This window comes from Heptranchias perlo, chromosome 23 (assembly GCF_035084215.1).
Source record: "Heptranchias perlo isolate sHepPer1 chromosome 23, sHepPer1.hap1, whole genome shotgun sequence".
NCBI lineage: Eukaryota > Metazoa > Chordata > Chondrichthyes > Hexanchiformes > Hexanchidae > Heptranchias > Heptranchias perlo.
This window is the reverse complement of record NC_090347.1, coordinates 4,612,912-4,632,711: the sequence shown is the minus strand read 5'-3', so window position 1 is coordinate 4,632,711 and position 19,800 is coordinate 4,612,912. Positions and strand designations below refer to the sequence as shown.

General features: G+C 50.5%; 1 protein-coding gene across 1 annotated transcript; it reads right to left on the bottom strand.

The window, feature by feature from the left end:
• Nucleotides 1-14: 14 nt before the first annotated feature.
• On the bottom strand, nt 15-19,244 carry c23h17orf75 (chromosome 23 C17orf75 homolog). Its single transcript, XM_068003866.1, has 10 exons — nt 19,054-19,244; nt 16,750-16,836; nt 15,414-15,539; nt 13,589-13,735; nt 12,792-12,849; nt 10,554-10,673; nt 8,428-8,492; nt 7,631-7,767; nt 5,713-5,816; nt 15-1,487 (listed from the first exon to the last, which is right to left on the bottom strand). Exons 1-10 carry the CDS (start codon nt 19,182-19,184, stop codon nt 1,266-1,268), a joined length of 1,197 nt encoding a protein of 398 aa, XP_067859967.1. The 5' UTR covers nt 19,185-19,244; the 3' UTR covers nt 15-1,265.
• Nucleotides 19,245-19,800: the final 556 nt, after the last annotated feature.

The window sequence follows — 19,800 nt, the reverse complement described above, 5'->3', positions numbered from 1 at the left end:
GAGACGCACTGGGGTCGTTTCGATATCATAGATCGACACTGGTGTATTTTATTTTTAAACCTTCTCCCCCTGCAGACAGGATCTACAACAAAAACACTGGATCACAACTATTTAGAATCAAAGCAAAGAAGGGAAAAACACTGCAAATACATTCTAGTTATAAGCCCACAGAACAACAGCAGCATCCCAGAGCAGAACTGGGGAATCGCTTTCTGTCCTGTTTACAACTGATTAATAGCAGCCACTCTAATGTGGTCTCTTTCAGAACTTGGATGCCCAAGTCCATGTACTTAGAAGTATCGGGAGTTTTAAGTTCCTCTGGCTGATGAGTTTTGGTAAAATTCCTTTGAGAGCTATTCCAAACCATCAGATTAACAATTGCATTAATAACATCTGTGGAAACTAAACCCTCCGTTTATTATATGCCCCTGGATTTCATTATGCTACATTTTCTAATTATCAGTTTCGCAGAAACTTGTTTATTAAAAAAAAAACAATTGCCATTCTTTTCATCTTCCTCCTCTCCCTTTTCCTCCCAGCACCCCCTCCCCCAGGTCAGGAATGTCTAGCTGGCAAGCACAGTTAATTGTCCCAAACAAGCCCGGAGGTTAGTCACCGTGCCTAACCTCCCTCAGACCACTGCGTGAACCTTTATCCTGAGAGGGGGTGTGGGGGGGGGGGGGGGGGAAAAGAGTCTAAATGTTAGTGTGGATTTGATGCGGTCTGGGTCTCCTCGTGGGTTACACCAAACCCGTAGTGTTGAACCTGAATGATCACAGCTCACCACTGCCCCCCCCCCCCTCCCACTCCCCAATCTGCGGTGAGATGAAGGGCCTGCCTTATTCACCAGATACACAATCCACCCCCTTTTGTGACCGGAGAACTCCGATGCTCACTCAGGGAGCTGCGGATTAGGTCTCTCTCACTCAAATTGGAGAAAATCGCCCGACTGTCAGTCTGGTGCGATCGGTAACAATGCAGCTCGGCCCCGTCTATAGGTGACCTGCAATAAATACACAGGCTGCTTACAGAGCATTTTACAATAAATAGAACATTGAGTGCGTTTCCCCCTTAACAAATAAACTACAGCAGACGGGGGGGGGGGGGGGGGGGGGGAGGTGGGGAGGAGGTGTTTCATGCAAAGGAGTGCAATGCTGCTGGAAAAATATGGTATCTGTGACTATTAGTTCCACAGCAACGACAGACAAGGAATAAAGTCTTTGCTAAAAGTAAACCATTAGTCAGACAAGGGGCACTTTTTGTCTTTAGTTAGTGGGAGTAATCACTCCTTCTTCAAACATAAATTCTTCTAGAACCTTCACTACGTTCTGGGCCTCAGGCATCTCGACATGCTCCACCTTAACGTTATGCAGGAGGACGTCTCCATTGCCACAGTTCTTGAGGAAGACGAAACACTTGAACAGGGCGTAGTTGTTCATCTCGGCCTGTCGAATGTACCGCTTCAGGCTGTTCATGTCCTGGATGGCCTGAGAGAGAGAGACAGACCCGGACAGGGGGAGGGGTGAACCCAGAGTTTTAGATTAGATTGGAATTAACCAGTAACCCAGGTTTTAAAATAAAATAGGCTTGGACGAGTGATAAAGAATTAGAAACAGTATCAAGCAAGCTTCCTCATGGCTGTGTGGGCAAAGGGTACCATCCAGTCCGATACTGGGCCGTACGGACCAGGGGGGGGGTCTCACAGACTCGAATTTATAGCCCGTGCCGAGATCGCGAACGCCAGCTGGGGCTACACGACTGCTCTCAGTGTAACCAGGACTAGAAGAGGAGAGATTCCGCTCCTCGATGCCATGCAGTGATCCTCGCTGGCAAGTGCATGTGGGGAAGGATGGGATCGGGCTCAGCGATGCGCTGCAGAGGTAAGTATTCTGTGCAGAGTCATCCTGTGAATCCACATTTGATCAATTGCAGGTGAGTTACTGAAGTGCTCCAGCACTCATGGAACTGTACCCAGGACGTGACTCTGAGCATTCCCATCACTCTGTGATACAGGGCACTGAGAGTGTTCCCATCACTCCGTGATACAGGGCACTGAGAGTGTTCCCATCACTCTGTGATACAGGGCACTGAGAGTGTTCCCATCGCTCTGTGATACAGGGCACTGAGAGTGTTCCCATCGCTCTGTGATACAGGGCACTGAGAGTGTTCCCATCACTCTGTGATACAGGGCAATACAGGGCACTGAGAGTGTTCCCATCGCTCTGTGATACAGGGCACTGAGAGCGTTCCCATCACTCCGTGATACAGGGCAATACAGGGCACTGAGAGTGTTCCCATCACTCCGTGATACAGGGCACTGAGAGTGTTCCCATCGCTCTGTGATACAGGGCACTGAGAGTGTTCCCATCACTCTGTGATACAGGGCACTGAGAGCGTTCCCATCACTCTGTGATACAGGGCACTGAGAGTGTTCCCATCGCTCTGTGATACAGGGAACTGAGAGTGTTCCCATCACTCCGTGATACAGGGCACTGAGAGTGTTCCCATCACTCCGTGATACAGGGCACTGAGAGTGTTCCCATCACTCCGTGATACAGGGCACTGAGAGTGTTCCCATCACTCCGTGATACAGGGCACTGAGAGTGTTCCCATCACTCTGTGATACAGGGCACTGAGAGTGTTCCCATCACTCTGTGATACAGGGCACTGAGAGTGTTCCCATCACTCTGTGATACAGGGCACTGAGAGTGTTCCCATCACTCTGTGATACAGGGCACTGAGAGTGTTCCAATCGCTCCGTGATACAGGGCACTGAGAGTGTTCCCATCGCTCCGTGATACAGGGCACTGAGAGTGTTCCCATCGCTCCGTGATACAGGGCACAGAGCGTTCCCATCACTCTGTGATACAGGGCGATACAGGGCACTGAGAGTGTTCCCATCGCTCTGTGATACAGGGCACTGAGAGTGTTCCCATCACTCTGTGATACAGGGCACTGAGAGCGTTCCCATCACTCTGTGATACAGGGCACTGAGAGTGTTCCCATCGCTCTGTGATACAGGGCACTGAGAGTGTTCCCATCGCTCTGTGATACAGGGAACTGAGAGTGTTCCCATCACTCCGTGATACAGGGCACTGAGAGTGTTCCCATCACTCCGTGATACAGGGCACTGAGAGTGTTCCCATCACTCCGTGATACAGGGCACTGAGAGTGTTCCCATCACTCCGTGATACAGGGCACTGAGAGTGTTCCCATCACTCCGTGATACAGGGCACTGAGAGTGTTCCCATCACTCCGTGATACAGGGCACTGAGAGTGTTCCCATCACTCTGTGATACAGGGCACTGAGAGTGTTCCCATCACTCTGTGATACAGGGCACTGAGAGTGTTCCAATCACTCCGTGATACAGGGCACTGAGAGTGTTCCCATCACTCCGTGATACAGGGCACTGAGAGTGTTCCCATCGCTCTGTGATACAGGGCACAGAGCGTTCCCATCACTCTGTGATACAGGGCGATACAGGGCACTGAGAGTGTTCCCATCACTCTGTGATACAGGGCAATACAGGGCACTGAGAGCATTCCCATCACTCTGTGATACAGGGCGATACAGGGCACTGAGAGTGTTCCCATCACTCTGTGATACAGGGCACTGAGAGCGTTCCCATCGCTCTGTGATACAGGGCACAGAGCGTTCCCATCACTCTGTGATACAGGGCGATACAGGGCACTGAGAGTGTTCCCATCACTCCGTGATACAGGGCGATACAGGGCACTGAGAGCATTCCCATCACTCCGTGATACAGGGCACTGAGAGTGTTCCCATCACTCCGTGATACAGGGCACTGAGAGTGTTCCCATCGCTCTGTGATACAGGGCACAGAGCGTTCCCATCACTCTGTGATACAGGGCGATACAGGGCACTGAGAGTGTTCCCATCACTCCGTGATACAGGGCACTGAGAGTGTTCCCATCGCTCTGTGATACAGGGCACAGAGCGTTCCCATCACTCTGTGATACAGGGCGATACAGGGCACTGAGAGTGTTCCCATCACTCTGTGATACAGGGCAATACAGGGCACTGAGAGCATTCCCATCACTCTGTGATACAGGGCGATACAGGGCACTGAGAGTGTTCCCATCACTCTGTGATACAGGGCACTGAGAGCGTTCCCATCACTCTGTGATACAGGGCACTGAGAGTGTTCCCATCGCTCTGTGATACAGGGCACAGAGCGTTCCCATCACTCTGTGATACAGGGCGATACAGGGCACTGAGAGTGTTCCCATCACTCCGTGATACAGGGCGATACAGGGCACTGAGAGCATTCCCATCACTCCGTGATACAGGGCACTGAGAGTGTTCCCATCACTCCGTGATGCAGGGCACTGAGAGTGTTCCCATCACTCCGTGATGCAGGGCACTGAGAGTGTTCCCATCACTCCGTGATACAGGGCACTGAGAGTGTTCCCATCACTCCGTGATACAGGGCACTGAGAGTGTTCCCATCACTCCGTGATACAGGGCACTGAGAGTGTTCCCATCACTCCGTGATACAGGGCACTGAGAGTGTTCCCATCACTCCGTGATACAGGGCACTGAGAGTGTTCCCATCACTCCGTGATACAGGGCAATACAGGGCACTGAGAGTGTTCCCATCGCTCTGTGATACAGGGCACTGAGAGTGTTCCCATCACTCCGTGATACAGGGCAATACAGGGCACTGAGAGTGTTCCCATCGCTCTGTGATACAGGGAACTGAGAGTGTTCCCATCACTCCGTGATACAGAGCAATACAGGGCACTGAGAGTGTTCCCATCACTCTGTGATACAGGGAACTGAGAGTGTTCCCATCACTCCGTGATGCAGGGCACTGAGAGTGTTCCCATCACTCCGTGATGCAGGGCAATACAGGGCACTGAGAGTGTTCCCATCACTCCGTGATGCAGGGCGATACAGGGCACTGAGAGTGTTCCCATCACTCCGTGATACAGGGCAATACAGGGCACTGAGAGCATTCCCATCACTCCGTGATACAGGGCACTGAGAGTGTTCCCATCGCTCTGTGATACAGGGCACTGAGAGTGTTCCCATCACTCCGTGATACAGGGCGATACAGGGCACTGAGAGCATTCCCATCACTCCGTGATGCAGGGCACTGAGAGTGTTCCCATCACTCCGTGATACAGGGCACTGAGAGTGTTCCCATCACTCTGTGATACAGGGCACAGAGCGTTCCCATCACTCCGTGATGCAGGGCACTGAGAGTGTTCCCATCACTCCGTGATACAGGGCACTGAGAGCGTTCCCATCACTCCGTGATACAGGGCACTGAGAGTGTTCCCATCACTCCGTGATACAGGGCACTGAGAGCGTTCCCATCACTCCGTGATACAGGGCACTGAGAGCGTTCCCATCACTCTGTGATACAGGGCACTGAATGTGCTCCTGTTACTCACTGACACAAGAGCCAGCAACTTCAGAAGAGTGGGGAATGTTGACAAAACTCTCAGTGGGAATAATCAGTGGTGTTAACTCCACCCCACCCCCCAAAGTCAGATACCCAAGGGCACCTCCCCCACCCCCCCCAAACCAGGCCTCTCCCCCCTCCTCCTAGAGCCTCCCACCTATCTCCACCTCCTCAGGCCTCTCCCCCTCCCCCCCACCACCTCGGGTCTTTCCCCCCCACCCCGGCCTCCCCCCCAACCCCCCTCTCGGGCCTTCGAGGGGCGCAGGAACAGCGTTCTTACCTTCAACTTAAAATTTTCCAGGATTTGCCTTATGAGGAAAGGGTTTCCACCTTCCAGACTGTTTAAAAAGGAAGGAATCCAGTCTTCACAGAACTTGTTGCTCACTGCAGGACAAAACCAGGCGATGTGTGAATGCAGCCAGAAACCACACTCACTAAATAACGCAACAAAAACATTTTTAAAAGCTGAGACAGTCGTCAAACGTTTATTCAACAGAGGCAAAGCGGCAGGTTCCTGGCTTCTAATTGTATTCGTCTGCTGGCTCAGTGTCAGAGCCGCATCAACCGAGGATGTCCCACACTGACCCATGCTCTTAGCTTAGTTACATGGTTTAAAGTTCCCTTGGATTAGGAAGAGAAAGATTCCGCTCACCTCCCCATTCCTGAGCGTTGTCCCGTGACCCTTGTTGGAAGAGTGAGTGTATGGACAGGATCAGGCCCGGTTCTGATACCTGCTGACGCTCGAGGTGTTGAGGCACGTGAAGAACGGCCCCTTCGCTGCAGTGCGACTGACGCCAGTGAAACCACCATCAACAGAGGAGAGGCAAAGCAGGAGGCGGACAGGGCAGGGACCATAATAAATCCAAGAGGATAGGCGAGCAAAACACTCCCCAAGGCCAACGCTGCTCTGTAACCCGCATTACAGTGGTGTTAAGAGACTCAACATGTGAGACATTGGGAGTGTGCTGTGTCACAGAGTGACCGGTACAATACAGGACAAACTCTCCCTCTCCAATGTTTGTCAATTTTTCTCCCCTCCTCTCCTGAAGGCATTGACTCACGCGCGCGCACACACTTCACGCACGCGCGCGCGCACACACTTCACGCACGCGCGCGCGCACACACTTCACGCACGCGCGCGCGCACACACTTCACGCACGCGCGCGCGCACACACTTCACGCACGCGCGCGCGCACACACTTCACGCACGCGCGCGCGCACACACTTCACGCACGCGCGCGCGCACACACTTCACGCACGCGCGCGCGCACACACTTCACGCACGCGCGCGCGCACACACTTCACGCACGCGCGCGCGCACACACTTCACGCACGCGCGCGCTTTCCGGCATGGATCACTGCACAGCGATCAGGAACCTTGGCATATCTTCTCATCACTGACCCAAGGGCACTAAGGCTAATTGCAGCATGACTGAAATCAACTAAGCAGCACAAACTGGGACTCAAAGTTGGGATCTTCCTGCTCAAAACTATTTCTAATGAAAAGCGTCAGGTGGCGAGCTGGGAGGCATAAACACCAGGTACCCGAGTTCAAACCGAGACAGATCGGAGGGAAGCCTCCCCTCTTTGCTGGCTGCTGAGGTCAGGTGTGGAAGGACTCGGGCACCTGCCAAACCACCTCCTAGTGCCTGTGGACAAAACTGTCTCCAATCCAACACCAACTGTCAGTCTCACTCAGAGAGGCTGTGGGATGTAGAGGCAGGTGTGGGAAATTGAAACAATCACACTGCTACAGCAGGGGTGTTCTTTTGGGACTGGAGGTGGGGGGAAAAGGAGCCTCGCTGTTGGGGCAGGGCGGAGAGCGCTTTATTCTGCATCTAACTTATGCTCCAGCTGATCTGGGAGTGCTCGATGCCAACACGGGCTGAAGTCGGAAGGTGTTTAACTCCCCAGCATTTAACGGTGTGCCACAACTTGCCAGGACAAGTGCACAGGTTTGACCCCCTCAGCCCCGGGGAGAATCCACTTGCTGCCCTTCCCTGGTGCACCTTGACTCTTTCACAAGCTTTGAACACAGCTAACTTTATCAATGCACCCTCTGCTGGTTCATCACAGAGCTGCAGGCCCCTCGCTGGCCAATGGGGCAAATTTAGGCAAACACAGGAAGTAGGAATCTCATACAATGGGACTGGAGGGGAATTTTCTTTGACGTGGTGTAGTGACTTTTAAGTTCCTACCGGCATTTTGAAAGGCGGGAGTAGATTCACTGCAGTCTATAACAATGATTTTCTGTTCCTCCTCGGTCATCGCCTTACACAGCGAAGCTAGAGTGTCTTCTTGGATCAGGCCCTGCAGGCTGGCTGCACTGAGAAACCTGGCACAACAAAGCAACATTTACCGTCTGTTTTAAGTGTTGATTTAGTCTCGCCAATAACAGAGAGGTTTGAACATGAAAGCACATTCGTCATACACATCAACGTGTCTTCAACTTTCTGCAACCCACGAACTCGTTGCTATTTATTTTATACAACTCCTCCCCCCACCACGATCTAAGGTTGCGCATCCCCCACTCCCCACCATCGGCGGCCGTGCCTTCAGCTGCCTGGGCCCTAAGCTCTGGAATCTCCTCCCTAAACCTCTCCACCTCCTCCTCCTCCTTTAAGATGCTCCTTAAAGTCTACCTCTTTGACTAACCCCCCCCCTAACATCTCCTTCTTTGACTCGTCGTCAATTTTTGTCCGATTATGCCCCCGTGAAGCGCCTTGGGACGTTTTACTATGTTAAAGGTGCTTAAATAAATGCGTGGTGTTGGTACAGCACTAAACCATACAGACTAGAAGACCCAGGATTGATCCCTGCTTTATGTTGAGTGGGAGGTGGCTGAATAATGGGCCAGAGAGAAGAGGATAAGAAACTAGCAGACCATCAAATTAAAAACTAGCTGACTTCTCGCTAAGGAACACACTAGCTACCAGACACGGCAAAACTAGTTAGCAGGTACAAGATCCACTTTACACCTTGGAACTTTTCTTACCTTTCAACGTCCTGTTTTATTTTGTTGTCTGTACCTTTAACTTCAACTGGAGTGTGGCTCAAAGCCTAGAAAATACAATCGCTGGCTGTTAAAGACACCCACACAAATACTAAAGCATTTCAGAATCTAAAACTTAAACCCAAGTCCACAGCTTAAAATGGCCTCCATATCCAATTCAACTTCGGACTCGCTCCTTCTAACCCTGCGATTTTGAATAGAATGAACGTTGCTAAACCTTTATAAAACACCGGTTAGGCCTCAGCTGGAGTATTGTGTTCAATTCTGGGCACCGCCGGGAAGTCAAGACCTTCAAGAGGGTGCAGAGGAGATTTACTAGAATGGTTCCAGGGATGAGGGACTTCAGTAATGTGGAGAGATCGGAGAAACTGGGGTAGTTCTCCTTAGAGCAGAGAGGGTTAAGGGGAGATTTGATAAGAGGTGTTCAAGATCATGAACGGTTTTGGAGAAGGAGAAACTGTTTTCAGAGACAGGAGGGTCGGCAACCAGAGGGCACAGATTTAAGGTAATCGGCAAAAGAACCAAAGGCAACATGAGGAGACATTTTTTTTATGCAGCGAGTTGTAATGATCCGGAATGCACTGCCTGAAAGGGCGGTGGAAGCAGATTCAATAGTAACTCTCAAAAGGGAATTGAATAAATTCTTGAAGGGAAAAAATTTACAGGGCTATGGGGAAAGTGCAGACGAATGGGACTAATGACAATGACCAGGCAATGACCATCTCTAACAAGAGCGAGTCTAATCACCTCCCCTTGATATTCAACGGCATTACCATCGCTGAATCCCCCACCATCAACATCCTGGGGGTCACCATTGACCAAAAACTTAACTGGACCAGCCATATAAATACTGTGGCTACAAGAGCAGGTCAGAGGCTGGGTATTCTGCGGCGAGTGACTCACCTCCTGACTCCCCAAAGCCTTTCCACCATCTACAAGGCACAAGTCAGGAGTGTGATGGAATACTCTCCACTTGCCTGGATGAGTGCAGCTCCAACAACACTCAAGAAGCTCGATACCATCCAGGACAAAGCATCCCGCTTGAGTGGCACCCCATCCACCACCCTAAACATTTATTCCCTTCACCACCAGCGCACTGTGGCTGCAGTGTGTACCATCCACAGGATGCACTGCAGCAACTCGCCAAGGCTTCTTCGACAGCACCTCCCAAACCCGCGACCTCTACCACCTAGAAGGACAAGGGCAGCAGGCACATGGAAACAACACCACCTGCACGTTCCCCTCCAAGTCACACACCATCCCGACTTGGAAATATATCACCGTTCCTTCATCGTCACTGGGTCAAAATCCTGAACTCCCTTCGTAACAGCACTGTGGGAGAACCTTCACCTCAAGGACTGCAACGGTTCAAGAAGGCAGCTCACCACCACCTTCTCAAAGGCAATTAGGGATGGGCAATAAATGCCGGCCTCGCCAGCGTCGCCCACATCCCATGAATGAAAAAAAAATTGGATGGCTCTTTCAAATGGCCTCCTTCTATGATACTGTGAATGAGAAATACAAAGGTTTGATTTCTAGTCCGTGCTGAGTCGATGGGATCCCGGCCGGGTTTCGGCCCATTACCGTTGGTCTCAGTGCTCCTGGGTCAAGGGAACGAAAGGGTGCTAACAAAATAATATTAATACTCGGCCACATTGGTGCTCCAGATGGTAACCCAGAGGGAGCTGTGCATGTGGCTGCTGGGTGAGGACACGGCCAAGGCAAAGGATACATAGATTAGGATGTCCTAATCGCTGGTCTGTGCTGGGTTATCTGACCTCAGCACTCGAGGGGAAAAGGGACCGGGCATCCAGTCACAATCCAGCCACCCTGAGGGATACGCCTGTGGGTTTCTGGCCAGCATGGGATCAGCATCAGATGTGATGCCTTCCACAGTCAAACGTCCTGCTGACACTCACTCTCCCAACGCTCGCAAAAAGGTCACGGTGAAGTCTATGGAAGGGAACGAGCCAGCACTTTCAGGCGAGGAGGGCAGAAAATTGCCAGAAAGCAGAAGGAATTAAAAAAGAGACCGTTTCTCATCACATTTACTGTAAGTACATATTTAATGATAACAGCAGTGGCTGGTTTTCTACATAAATACTCACGGCCCGTAACAGAACTGGAAGCCTGTCCTGGAACAGCTGCACCACCCTTTGTATGTAGAGCACAGCGTCATCGTACCAGCTGCTCAGGTATGGCTGGATATGTAGCTCGACAGCATCAGCCTGTGGAACGAACACACACGCACACACAGAGTTAAAGTTTGGCTTGGGGTAGTTTAATCCAGTGAGTAACAAGTCACGCAGGCCACTACTAAAGGTCCTGGCTTCAGTCCCCAGTCTGCGCAGAGACAACAACTTGCATTTATATAGCACCTTTAATGTCGCAAAACGTCCCAAGGCGCTTCACAGGAGCAATTATCAAACAAAATTTGACACCGAGCCACATAAGGAGATATCAGGACAGTAGTTTTGAGGAGCGTCTTAAAGGAGGAGAGAGAGAGGTAGAGAGGCGCAGAGGTTTAGGGAGGGAATTCCCGAGCTTGGGGCCTAGGCAGCTGAAGGCACGGCCGCCAATGGTGTGGCGATGGGCAAGAGGCCAGAATTGGAGGAGGGCAGAGGTCTCAGAGGGTTGTAGGGCCGGAGGTTACTTAGCTAGGAAGGGGGTGTTAGAGGGGAGGCCATGGAGGGATTTGAAAAAAAAAGGATGAGAATTTGGAAAGTTTCTATGTGGAACTTGCTCGAGGACAGGATCAGGCTTAGCTGTGAGACCCGCACTGTTGTACATCCTGCCAACACTATGAAGAAGACACTGAACAATTGCCACAGGTACGATAGGACCAGTAACCCGTGGGTATTTAACCCATGTGTGCGGTCTTCATGCACAAGCCTCTACAGTGAGCGCCAATGGGCTATTCAACTATAGGGGAGCATCACAACTCAACCCAATTCTGTCTTCAAACGACATCTACAAAATGTGCGTTTTCAGTAGGAGTCACAATGAAGCAGCAAGAGAAGGAACCCTGGCTGAGTTTCTCCCCTCTTCAATCTAAGGGCACTGAGGCCAACACACCCACTGTCAACTCGACGGAGATCAGCTGGCCCAGTGATTGATTTTGAAACCACCCTGATCTGTACGACCTGGTACCACACAAGGGAATGCATTTTATCCCTTTAATTTATAAGATATTAACACACATCAGCACGTCAACATAAAGAAAGGGCAGGGCCATTTGAAAAAAAAAGGTGCAGATCGCTCTGAAGCGCTAACATTAAAGGTAATTTCGCCTGCTCCCAGTTCGCATCAGGAACTGCGCACAGCAGAGGTCTGACCCCCGCCAACTCTCTATCCCCTCACCCCACCCCAAAAAAACAATCGGAAAAACGTCTCACACTCCCCCCCCGTGGTCACTCCTAGAGTAGCAAATACCTGGAGACTGATCATAGGAACAGGAGTGGGCTATTCAGCCCCTCGAGCCTGTTCCGCCTAATTTGCCTCCTGTTTTGGGGGTGGGAGGATTTGGGGTTCAGGTTCACAAGATACTAAAAGCAGGACCTCAAGTGGATGTAATGGTGAATCTGTATAAAGCCTGTGGGAGTACTGTGTGCTCCACACTACAGGGAGGATATTGAGGGCAATAGAGAGAGTACAGTACAGATTCACCGGGAAAGTCGCCTGGTAAGAGGATATACAAATATCCTTTGAGGGTTGAAAAATTGAGACTGTTCACATTAGAATGGAGGAGGTTAAGGGGTGATTTGTTAGAGGCGTTTCAAATTATGAAGAGACGGGGACAGAGTAGATAGAAACTGACTGTTTCCAGTGATTCAGGGGTCTGGGACGAGGGGACCTAGATACAAGATACGTGGGAAATTTAGGACCGAGAGCAGGAGAATTTTTTTTTTACATTGAGGGCTGTGAGGCTGTGGAATGCACTGCTCCAGTTAGTGACTGAAGCAGAGAGCATGTCAACATCGACAAAATTGTTCAATAGGTGATTGAAGGAAAAGGGGAAATAACAGAGCAGGCACATGGGATTAGGGTTATCCTCACGTGGAGGATAAACACCAGCACAGACTGGTTGGGCTGTGTAATTTGGAATTTGGGCTGTGTAATTTGGAATTTGGGCTGTGTAATTTGGAATTTGGGCTGTGTAATTTGGAATTTGGGCTGTGTAATTTGGAATTTGGGCTGTGTAATTTGGAATTTGGGCTGTGTAATTTGGAATTTGGGCTGTGTAATTTGGAATTTGGGCTGTGTAATTTGGAATTTGGGCTGTGTAATTTGGAATTTGGGCTGTGTAATTTCTACGTAAATAGAAGACGAATAGCAAAATCTCTTACCTCAGCATCCAAGTAAAGCTGTAATCCCTGGGCGTATTGATCCAACTCGATTCTGAAAGTACGGTCTTGTTAAGCAAATAAACGATGGCACCAAAAAAAGACATAAACTGTAGCTTTCATTGGTATAAAACTTGGGACTTTCTTATGAATCATTTCCTCCCCTCCCCCCCCCAGTTCCTCCCCCCCCCGCCCCGTTCCTCCCCCCCCCGCCCCGTTCCTCCCCCCCCAGTCAACAAGGTGTCAACTCTCAGCTGGAGCTCAGTTCCATGGGCACCGGTCGTCCTCCAGTACGAGCAAGACTAGCCAGCAGATGCAGGCAGGTTATTTGAACATGGAGAGCACCTGGTGCAAGAATTGAAGCCATAGTGGTCTGGAGCAGGAGCCCGGGCTGATTTTCCCCACTTCCTTACCCAACGAAGTTAAGCCCAATTCCTAGACCCTATCCCAATGCCGTCCGCACTAGTAACTGACTCAGCGTAGATTGGCGACTGAACCTTGGACATTTTGGTCAGGATGCTTTCTTTTCTCTGCAGTATTATCAGTCAGTGTTGGCTATTCACCCATGGGTTGCAGCATGATCCTGCCCTGATATCCACACACACACACTTCCAGCAGCGATTGTTGGATTGGTGCAGGGACGCTGGCTAACTGTTCCCCTCCCTGACCACCTCTACCACCCCCGTGCTGGCTCAGTTCGGCTAACGCAGCATGAAGCTGGCCCTTCCTGGCCCGTGTAGCTCAGCTACTCACGGGATAAGCTGGCGGAACCGTCGGGGAGCTGCCCCATCAAAGGATATAATTCAAGGTTCTTCTCTGTGCTTCCCAGAAAGCAGAGAACGTAATCAGCGACCACCGCCTTTGACTCCAGTTTATCACTTTCTGGCCCTGAAGTCTGGTCCTGGTGGAGGAGGCAATAGTAACAAGCGACAGACTGCTCGGCTATGCTGGAAACAACAGACGCACTTCACTTAGCACAATCTTTAACTTTACATCACTAAATGATGCACGCATAAGGGACACTCTCTTATATCTCATTACCTCCCCAGGACAATTCCACGTGGAGAATTGCCCCCCTCCCCCCAGTGCAGCACTCCGCTTTCTGCAGATGTTTTTTACATTTGTGAAGGTTCTTAAAAAAAAAGGTTCTTAAAAAAAGCAACATGAATGAATGTCAGATGCTCTAGACTTGCTCCGTGATTGAATGTATTTCTTTGTAGATTTTCTTCTCCCCCGAATTGGCCTAGTGCATAGTTGTCCAATACATTAGCCACATCTGGATAATTGGGAATCCAGATGTGGCTAATTACACTGCTGATTATTAAATAAAAAATGAGTAAATACACTTGTCGTTGCGTGTGTGATCTGAACACTCATTCACACGCATGCATTACATAGAACTTACAGCACGGAAACAGGCCATTCGGCCCAACAGGTCCATGCTGGCGTTTATGCTCCACACGAGCCTCCTCCCTCCCTATTTCATCTAACCCCATCAGGATTTGAACTTTAACCTTTTTGTGAGTTTATTGGTACAGTGGAAGGATGAAAAGCAGAGCATGAGAGTCTTTTTGCATCATTGTGAATGCTTTACTTCCTTGGTTACTGAACGGTGGAAGAAGTTTAAATAAACATACACACGTGAAGTACATTTACTGTGTGTGTGTGTATAGATACTGCATGTGGCTAAAATGGTGTTGATGGAGCCAGTCAGTGATGTCCACTGAACAACACTGGGCTAGTGCACAATTACTGGGGCCCTGGAAGCCCTCTAGGACCACATCAGTCTATCCTTCACGTGCAAGTCTGGACACAATGTTGTGGGGCGTCACAGCTCAGCCTGTTCTCACCTAATGATCGTCACATTCCTACTTCCCAGCAGGCGTCACTGGAATAAGAAAAACAATCAGGAGCAGAAATCCCAGATTAATTTATTCCATCCCTAACCCTGGAACACCGAGGCCCAGTGTAGCTTCTCAAAGTGCTGCCCGCTGACTCAGGGCAAATACAGTCTGACACAATACAGTCTGCTCGGCCCAGCAGTGCACCACAGTGCATTTACCCAGTGAGCCACGAGGCGATATTTTATACTTACACAATGATTTATCTTTGCTGGGTTAGCATTTCATTAATACCCCTCTGTCTGTGGGGTAATTTACTCTCATGTTAAATGGGTCAGCCATCGTTCTGTGGGTAGCACGTTCACCTTTGAATTTGAAGGTTGTGGAATCAAGTCCCACTCCAGGGATTTGAGCGTATAAATCCGGGCCGCCACTGAGGGAGGTGCCGTCTTTTGGAGAAGACCTTAAACCGAGGCCCCCGTCTGCCCCCTCGGGTGGAGGCAAAAGCTCCCATGTCCACTATTCTAAGAAGAGCAGGGGAGTTCTCCCCGGTGTCCTGGACAATGTTTATCCCTCAACCAACATCACTAAAACAGATTATGTGGTCATGTGCTGCATTGCTGTTTGTGGGAGCTTGCCGTGCGCAAATTGACTGCTGCGTTTCCCTAATTCACAGCAGTGACCACACTTCAAAAAAGGACATCATTGGCTACGAAGCGCTTTGGGACGTCCTGAGGTCATGAAAAGGCGCAGTATAAATGCAAGTTCTTTCTTTCTTTCTTACCTCAAATCCACAGCTGCTATAGTGCCCATTCCGCCAAAAAAAGCCCCTTTGCTCAGGCGTTTGGCAACGAACGCTCGAAGCTCTGGTTCAGCCACAACAGGCAAGTTAGTGGCCAATGAAGAGAGACTGCGGAACAGACACGGGGTTTAATTGCTCAGAAGGGGGTTTCACACAACACAACACCTGCAAAAGATCTAATCTTATCTTCAGACACATTTGTGCGCGTGCAAACACATACAGCTATTGAATTCTGTTCCGCACGGGGGCAAGAACATTTACGTTTCCCACGCTCAGAGAAGAGAGAGGCTCACGTTTCTGGAGGACAAAACGTCAGCTGGTGATACCGAGCCTAAAAACTTTACATAGGAACAGGAGGAGGCCATTCAGCCCCTTGAGCCTGTTCCGCCATTCAATTAGATCGTGGCTGATCTGTATCTTAACTCCATTTACCCACCTTGGTTCAGTAACCCTTAATACAGCTTAATCACCTGATGGCCCACTGTTATCCAAATAAAAAAAGTTACAAAATAGCACGTGGTGAGTTGCCGTTCTCTAGCGGGCCACCAGGAGGCACTGACCACAGCAAGTCCACCCAGGAAGCTGTTCCAGCAGCGGCAAGAGACCCAACAACATCTCTCAATCAGATAAAACATGGCAGGGTGGTGGGGTAGAAGACAAGGAGGGCGGGGGGGGGGGGTACCATGGTGTAGCGGTTATGTTATGGGACTAGTAATCCAGAGAACTCAAGTTCAAATCCCATTGCGGCAGTTTGAGAATTTGAATTCAGTTTTTTAAAATGTGGAAATTTAAAACAAAGCTGGTATTAGCTAGCGGATTGTCATGAAAATCCAACTGGTTCACCCTGACACGTACTGTTCCCCGCCAGCGCGCGCCCCAACGCACGGCGTCCCCCACCCATGCCAACGCGCGCCTCCCCCCCCCGCCCGCCCCGACGAGCATCTTTATTTCTGAACACTTCAGAGATGAACTTGATTGGCTGGTCTCCATGGTGACCTAGTACGGCTCGCTGCATGGTTTCAGTGATGCGTTTGTTGACACCACCTAGTACAATCAAAATAGAAGAGTATTGTCACCTCCAGGAAGTGGTAGGACCATAATCACTCAACACTTGGCCTGGAATGTGTCATTTTATCCAGTCACGGACAGACATTCCCCGTCAATATTCACTGTTGCGTTGTTCTATTTGGCTTGTAACTTGCATCTTACGTGCAAGAACATTCACAAGTAAGGGATTTTTAAAAATTATATCATGTCTATTTCTAGATCTCTACAAGATAAAAGTCACATGCTGAGACGGAGCGACAGCCCTCTTTACCTGAAATCTTCTTGAGGCACCGTTTCCTTGGGGAAGGTCTCTGACCATCCATTTCTTCTGTTTCCCACGTCTCCCGACTGCTGAGATCTGGAAGAGAATGGAGTAATTCGAGGTTATTGCTCCATTCCCATTATACACTGCCCAGAACGCAGGAGGCGTTCTCATCTTGTGTCAGCCGTGGCTCAGTGGGTAGCACTCTCGCCTCAAGTCTGAAGGTCACGGGTTCCCACTCCAGGAGACTTGAGCACATAATCCAGGCTGATGCTCCCAGTGCAGTACTGTGGGAGTGCTGCATTGCTGGAGGTGCCGTCTTTCGGATGAGACGTTAAACCGAGACCTTGTCTGCCCTCTCAAGTGAATGTAAGAGATCCACCGGCACTATTTTGAAGAAGAGAATGGGAGTTCTCCCCAGTGTCCTGGCCAACATTTATCCCTTAACCAACATCACTAAAACAGATTATCTGGTCATTACCTCATTGCTGTTTGTGGGATCTTGCTGTGTGCAAATTGGCTGCTGCATTTCCTACAACAGTGACTATACTTCAAAAATACTTCATTGGCTGTAAAGCACTTCTGGATGTCCTGAAAGGCGCTATATAAATGCAAGTCTTTTTTTTTATATCTACTCAAATCAGTGCAAGTTACTGCTATGACAAATTAGATCCAGGCTGCATGGAAGGAGACATTTGTAAACAAGGCCATTGGAAAGTCCAAGAAACAATCCTGCTGAGGGTTAGAGACTCTTTTATTGTTTACAAGCCCAATAAACCTGCAGCAAACAGAATAGAACACAGCAGCACAATAAAAATATCTTCACTAGCACTGCTTTTTTAAAAATGGAATTACCGCCCAGGTACAACTACTGGGACAGTTTACACTTATTACAAAGCACAACTGACTTGTGTGGGGCCTTTATTTGGTTTCAATGTGATTCAGGAAGAGAGACTTTAATACATCGAACTTCCAGGTTTATTCATAATCATTAGTAAATTTACATAGAATTTACAGGCCATTACGCCCAACTGGTCTATGCCGGTGTTTAGGCTCCATTTGAGCCTCTTCCCTCCCCTCTTCATCTAACCCTTTCAGGATACCCTTCTATTCCTTTCTCCCTCATGTGTTTATCCAGCTTCCCCTTAAATCCATCTACACTATTCGCCTCAACCACTCCTTGTGGGAGCGATTTCCACATTCTCACCACTCTCTGGGTGAAGATGTTTCTCCTGAATTCCCTATTGGATTTATTCGTGACTCTCTTATATTTATGACCCCTGGTTTTGGTCTCCCCCACAAGTGGAAACATTTTCTCTACGTCTACCCTATCAAATCCTTTCATTATCTTAAAGTCCTCTATCAGGTCACCCCTCAGTCTTCTCGTTTCTAGAGAAAAGAGCCTCAGGTTATTCAGCCTTTCCTGATAAGGATTTCCTCTCACTTCTGGTATCATCCTTGTGAATCTTTTTTGCACCTTCTCCAGTGCCTCTATATCCTTTCTATAATATGGAGTCCAGAACTGTTCACAGTGCTCCAAGTGTAGTCCAATTAAGGTTCTACGCAAGTTTAACATAACTTCACTGCTTTTCAATTCTATCCCTCTAGAAATGAACCCCAGTGCTTGGTTTGCTTTTTTTTAAAAAAAAAAGTGGCTTTATTAACCTGCGTCACTACTTTTAGTGATGTGTAAATTTAGTACATTACGTACGACCATCTGCTCACATTCTTGAGAAAACCTGGGTCCTTGTGCCCAAATGGTCCATTGGCTCTGCTGCCCCTCGCCCGGGGTATCCCTCGCCGCCCCTCGCCCGGGGTGCCCCTCGCCCGGGGTGCCCCTCGCCCGGGGTGCCCCTCGCCCGGGTTAACCTGTTCCTGGCCTGCCGTTGGCTCCTCTTGTCTGATGACAGACATTCACCTGTCCTCTACAGGCTTCTTCTAACCCACTTGTCAGGTCCAGTTCCCTTGGCTCACGCATCATATTCCGACTATAAGCTCTGACGCCTGTTACCCTCCCTTTACGCTGTTTTAAAACCATCTTTAAGGTCTCTTTGCTTGTTATTCTTCAACAATTCGTTATCTCATCACAACCTTTACTCACATTTCTAACCATGTACCTATCTTATGTATCAGAATTCTTGTCTTAATCTGTCAGCCATGCCCTTGTTTTGCGGGCACAGAGATCCCAACTGGCATAGGAATCTAACCTTTCCCCATATACTTCACATTTTTGCTGAAGCTTAATTTTATTTAGCGCAGCACCGTGATTCACAACAAACAGGGAGGAGCGGTGAGTCTCTGAGTGGCCCTGACCTGAGCCTCCGGTACAGGCTGTAGTAAGTGTCCGTTTGCTGCTGATCCCTCGGCGGCTCCTCCTCTGGCTCCACGTCCGTCTCCTTCTCATCTCCGTCCATGGAGTCTTGGAACGAGGTTTGACTGATCATCCCGGCTGGGTCCAGGTCGGTCTCCCGCTGCCCCCTGGGCCCCGCTCCCCGCTCTCCCGCTGCCCCCTGGGCCCCGCTCTCCCGCTGCCTCTGGGCCCCGCTCTCCCGCTGCCCCTGGGCCCCGCTCCCCGGTCTCCCGCTGCCCCCCGGTCTCCCGCTCCCCGGTCTCCCGCTGCCCCCTGGGCCCCGCTCCCCGGTCTCCCGCTGCCCCCTGAGCCCCGCTCCCCGCTGCACCTGGGCCCCGCTCCCCGCTGCCCCTGGGCCCCGCTCCCCGGACTCCCGCTGCCTCTGGGCCCCGATCCCCCGCTGCCTCTGGGCCCCGATCCCCCGCTGCCTCTGGGCCCCGGTCCCCGGTCTCCCGCTGCCTCTGGGCCCCGATCCCCGGTCTCCCGCTGCCTCTGGGCCCCGATCCCCGGTCTCCCGCTGCGTCTGGGCCCCGATTCCCGGTCTCCCGCTGCGTCTGGGCCCCGATCCCCGGTCTCCCGCTGCCTCTGGGCCCCGATCCCCGGTCTCCCGCTGCCTCTGGGCCCCGATCCCCGGTCTGAAGGGGGTGTATCGGCTTCCCGCCTCGGTCGGTCCGTCCCAATAACAGTCCGGCCGCCGCCCCCTTTCCCCG

Bases quoted from the DNA above. Each gene is read 5' to 3' on its own strand.
- c23h17orf75 (XM_068003866.1), bottom strand. From the start codon at position 19,184: ATGATCAGTCAAACCTCGTTCCAAGACTCCATGGACGGAGATGAGAAG. The intron at 16,837-19,053 runs GTCAGGGCCACT...ATTCTCTTCCAG, and splicing joins AGCCTGTACCGGAGGCTCAG to ATCTCAGCAGTCGGGAGACG. The intron at 5,817-7,630 runs GTAGGAACTTAA...TTTGTCCTGCAG, and splicing joins TCCCGCCTTTCAAAATGCCG to TGAGCAACAAGTTCTGTGAA.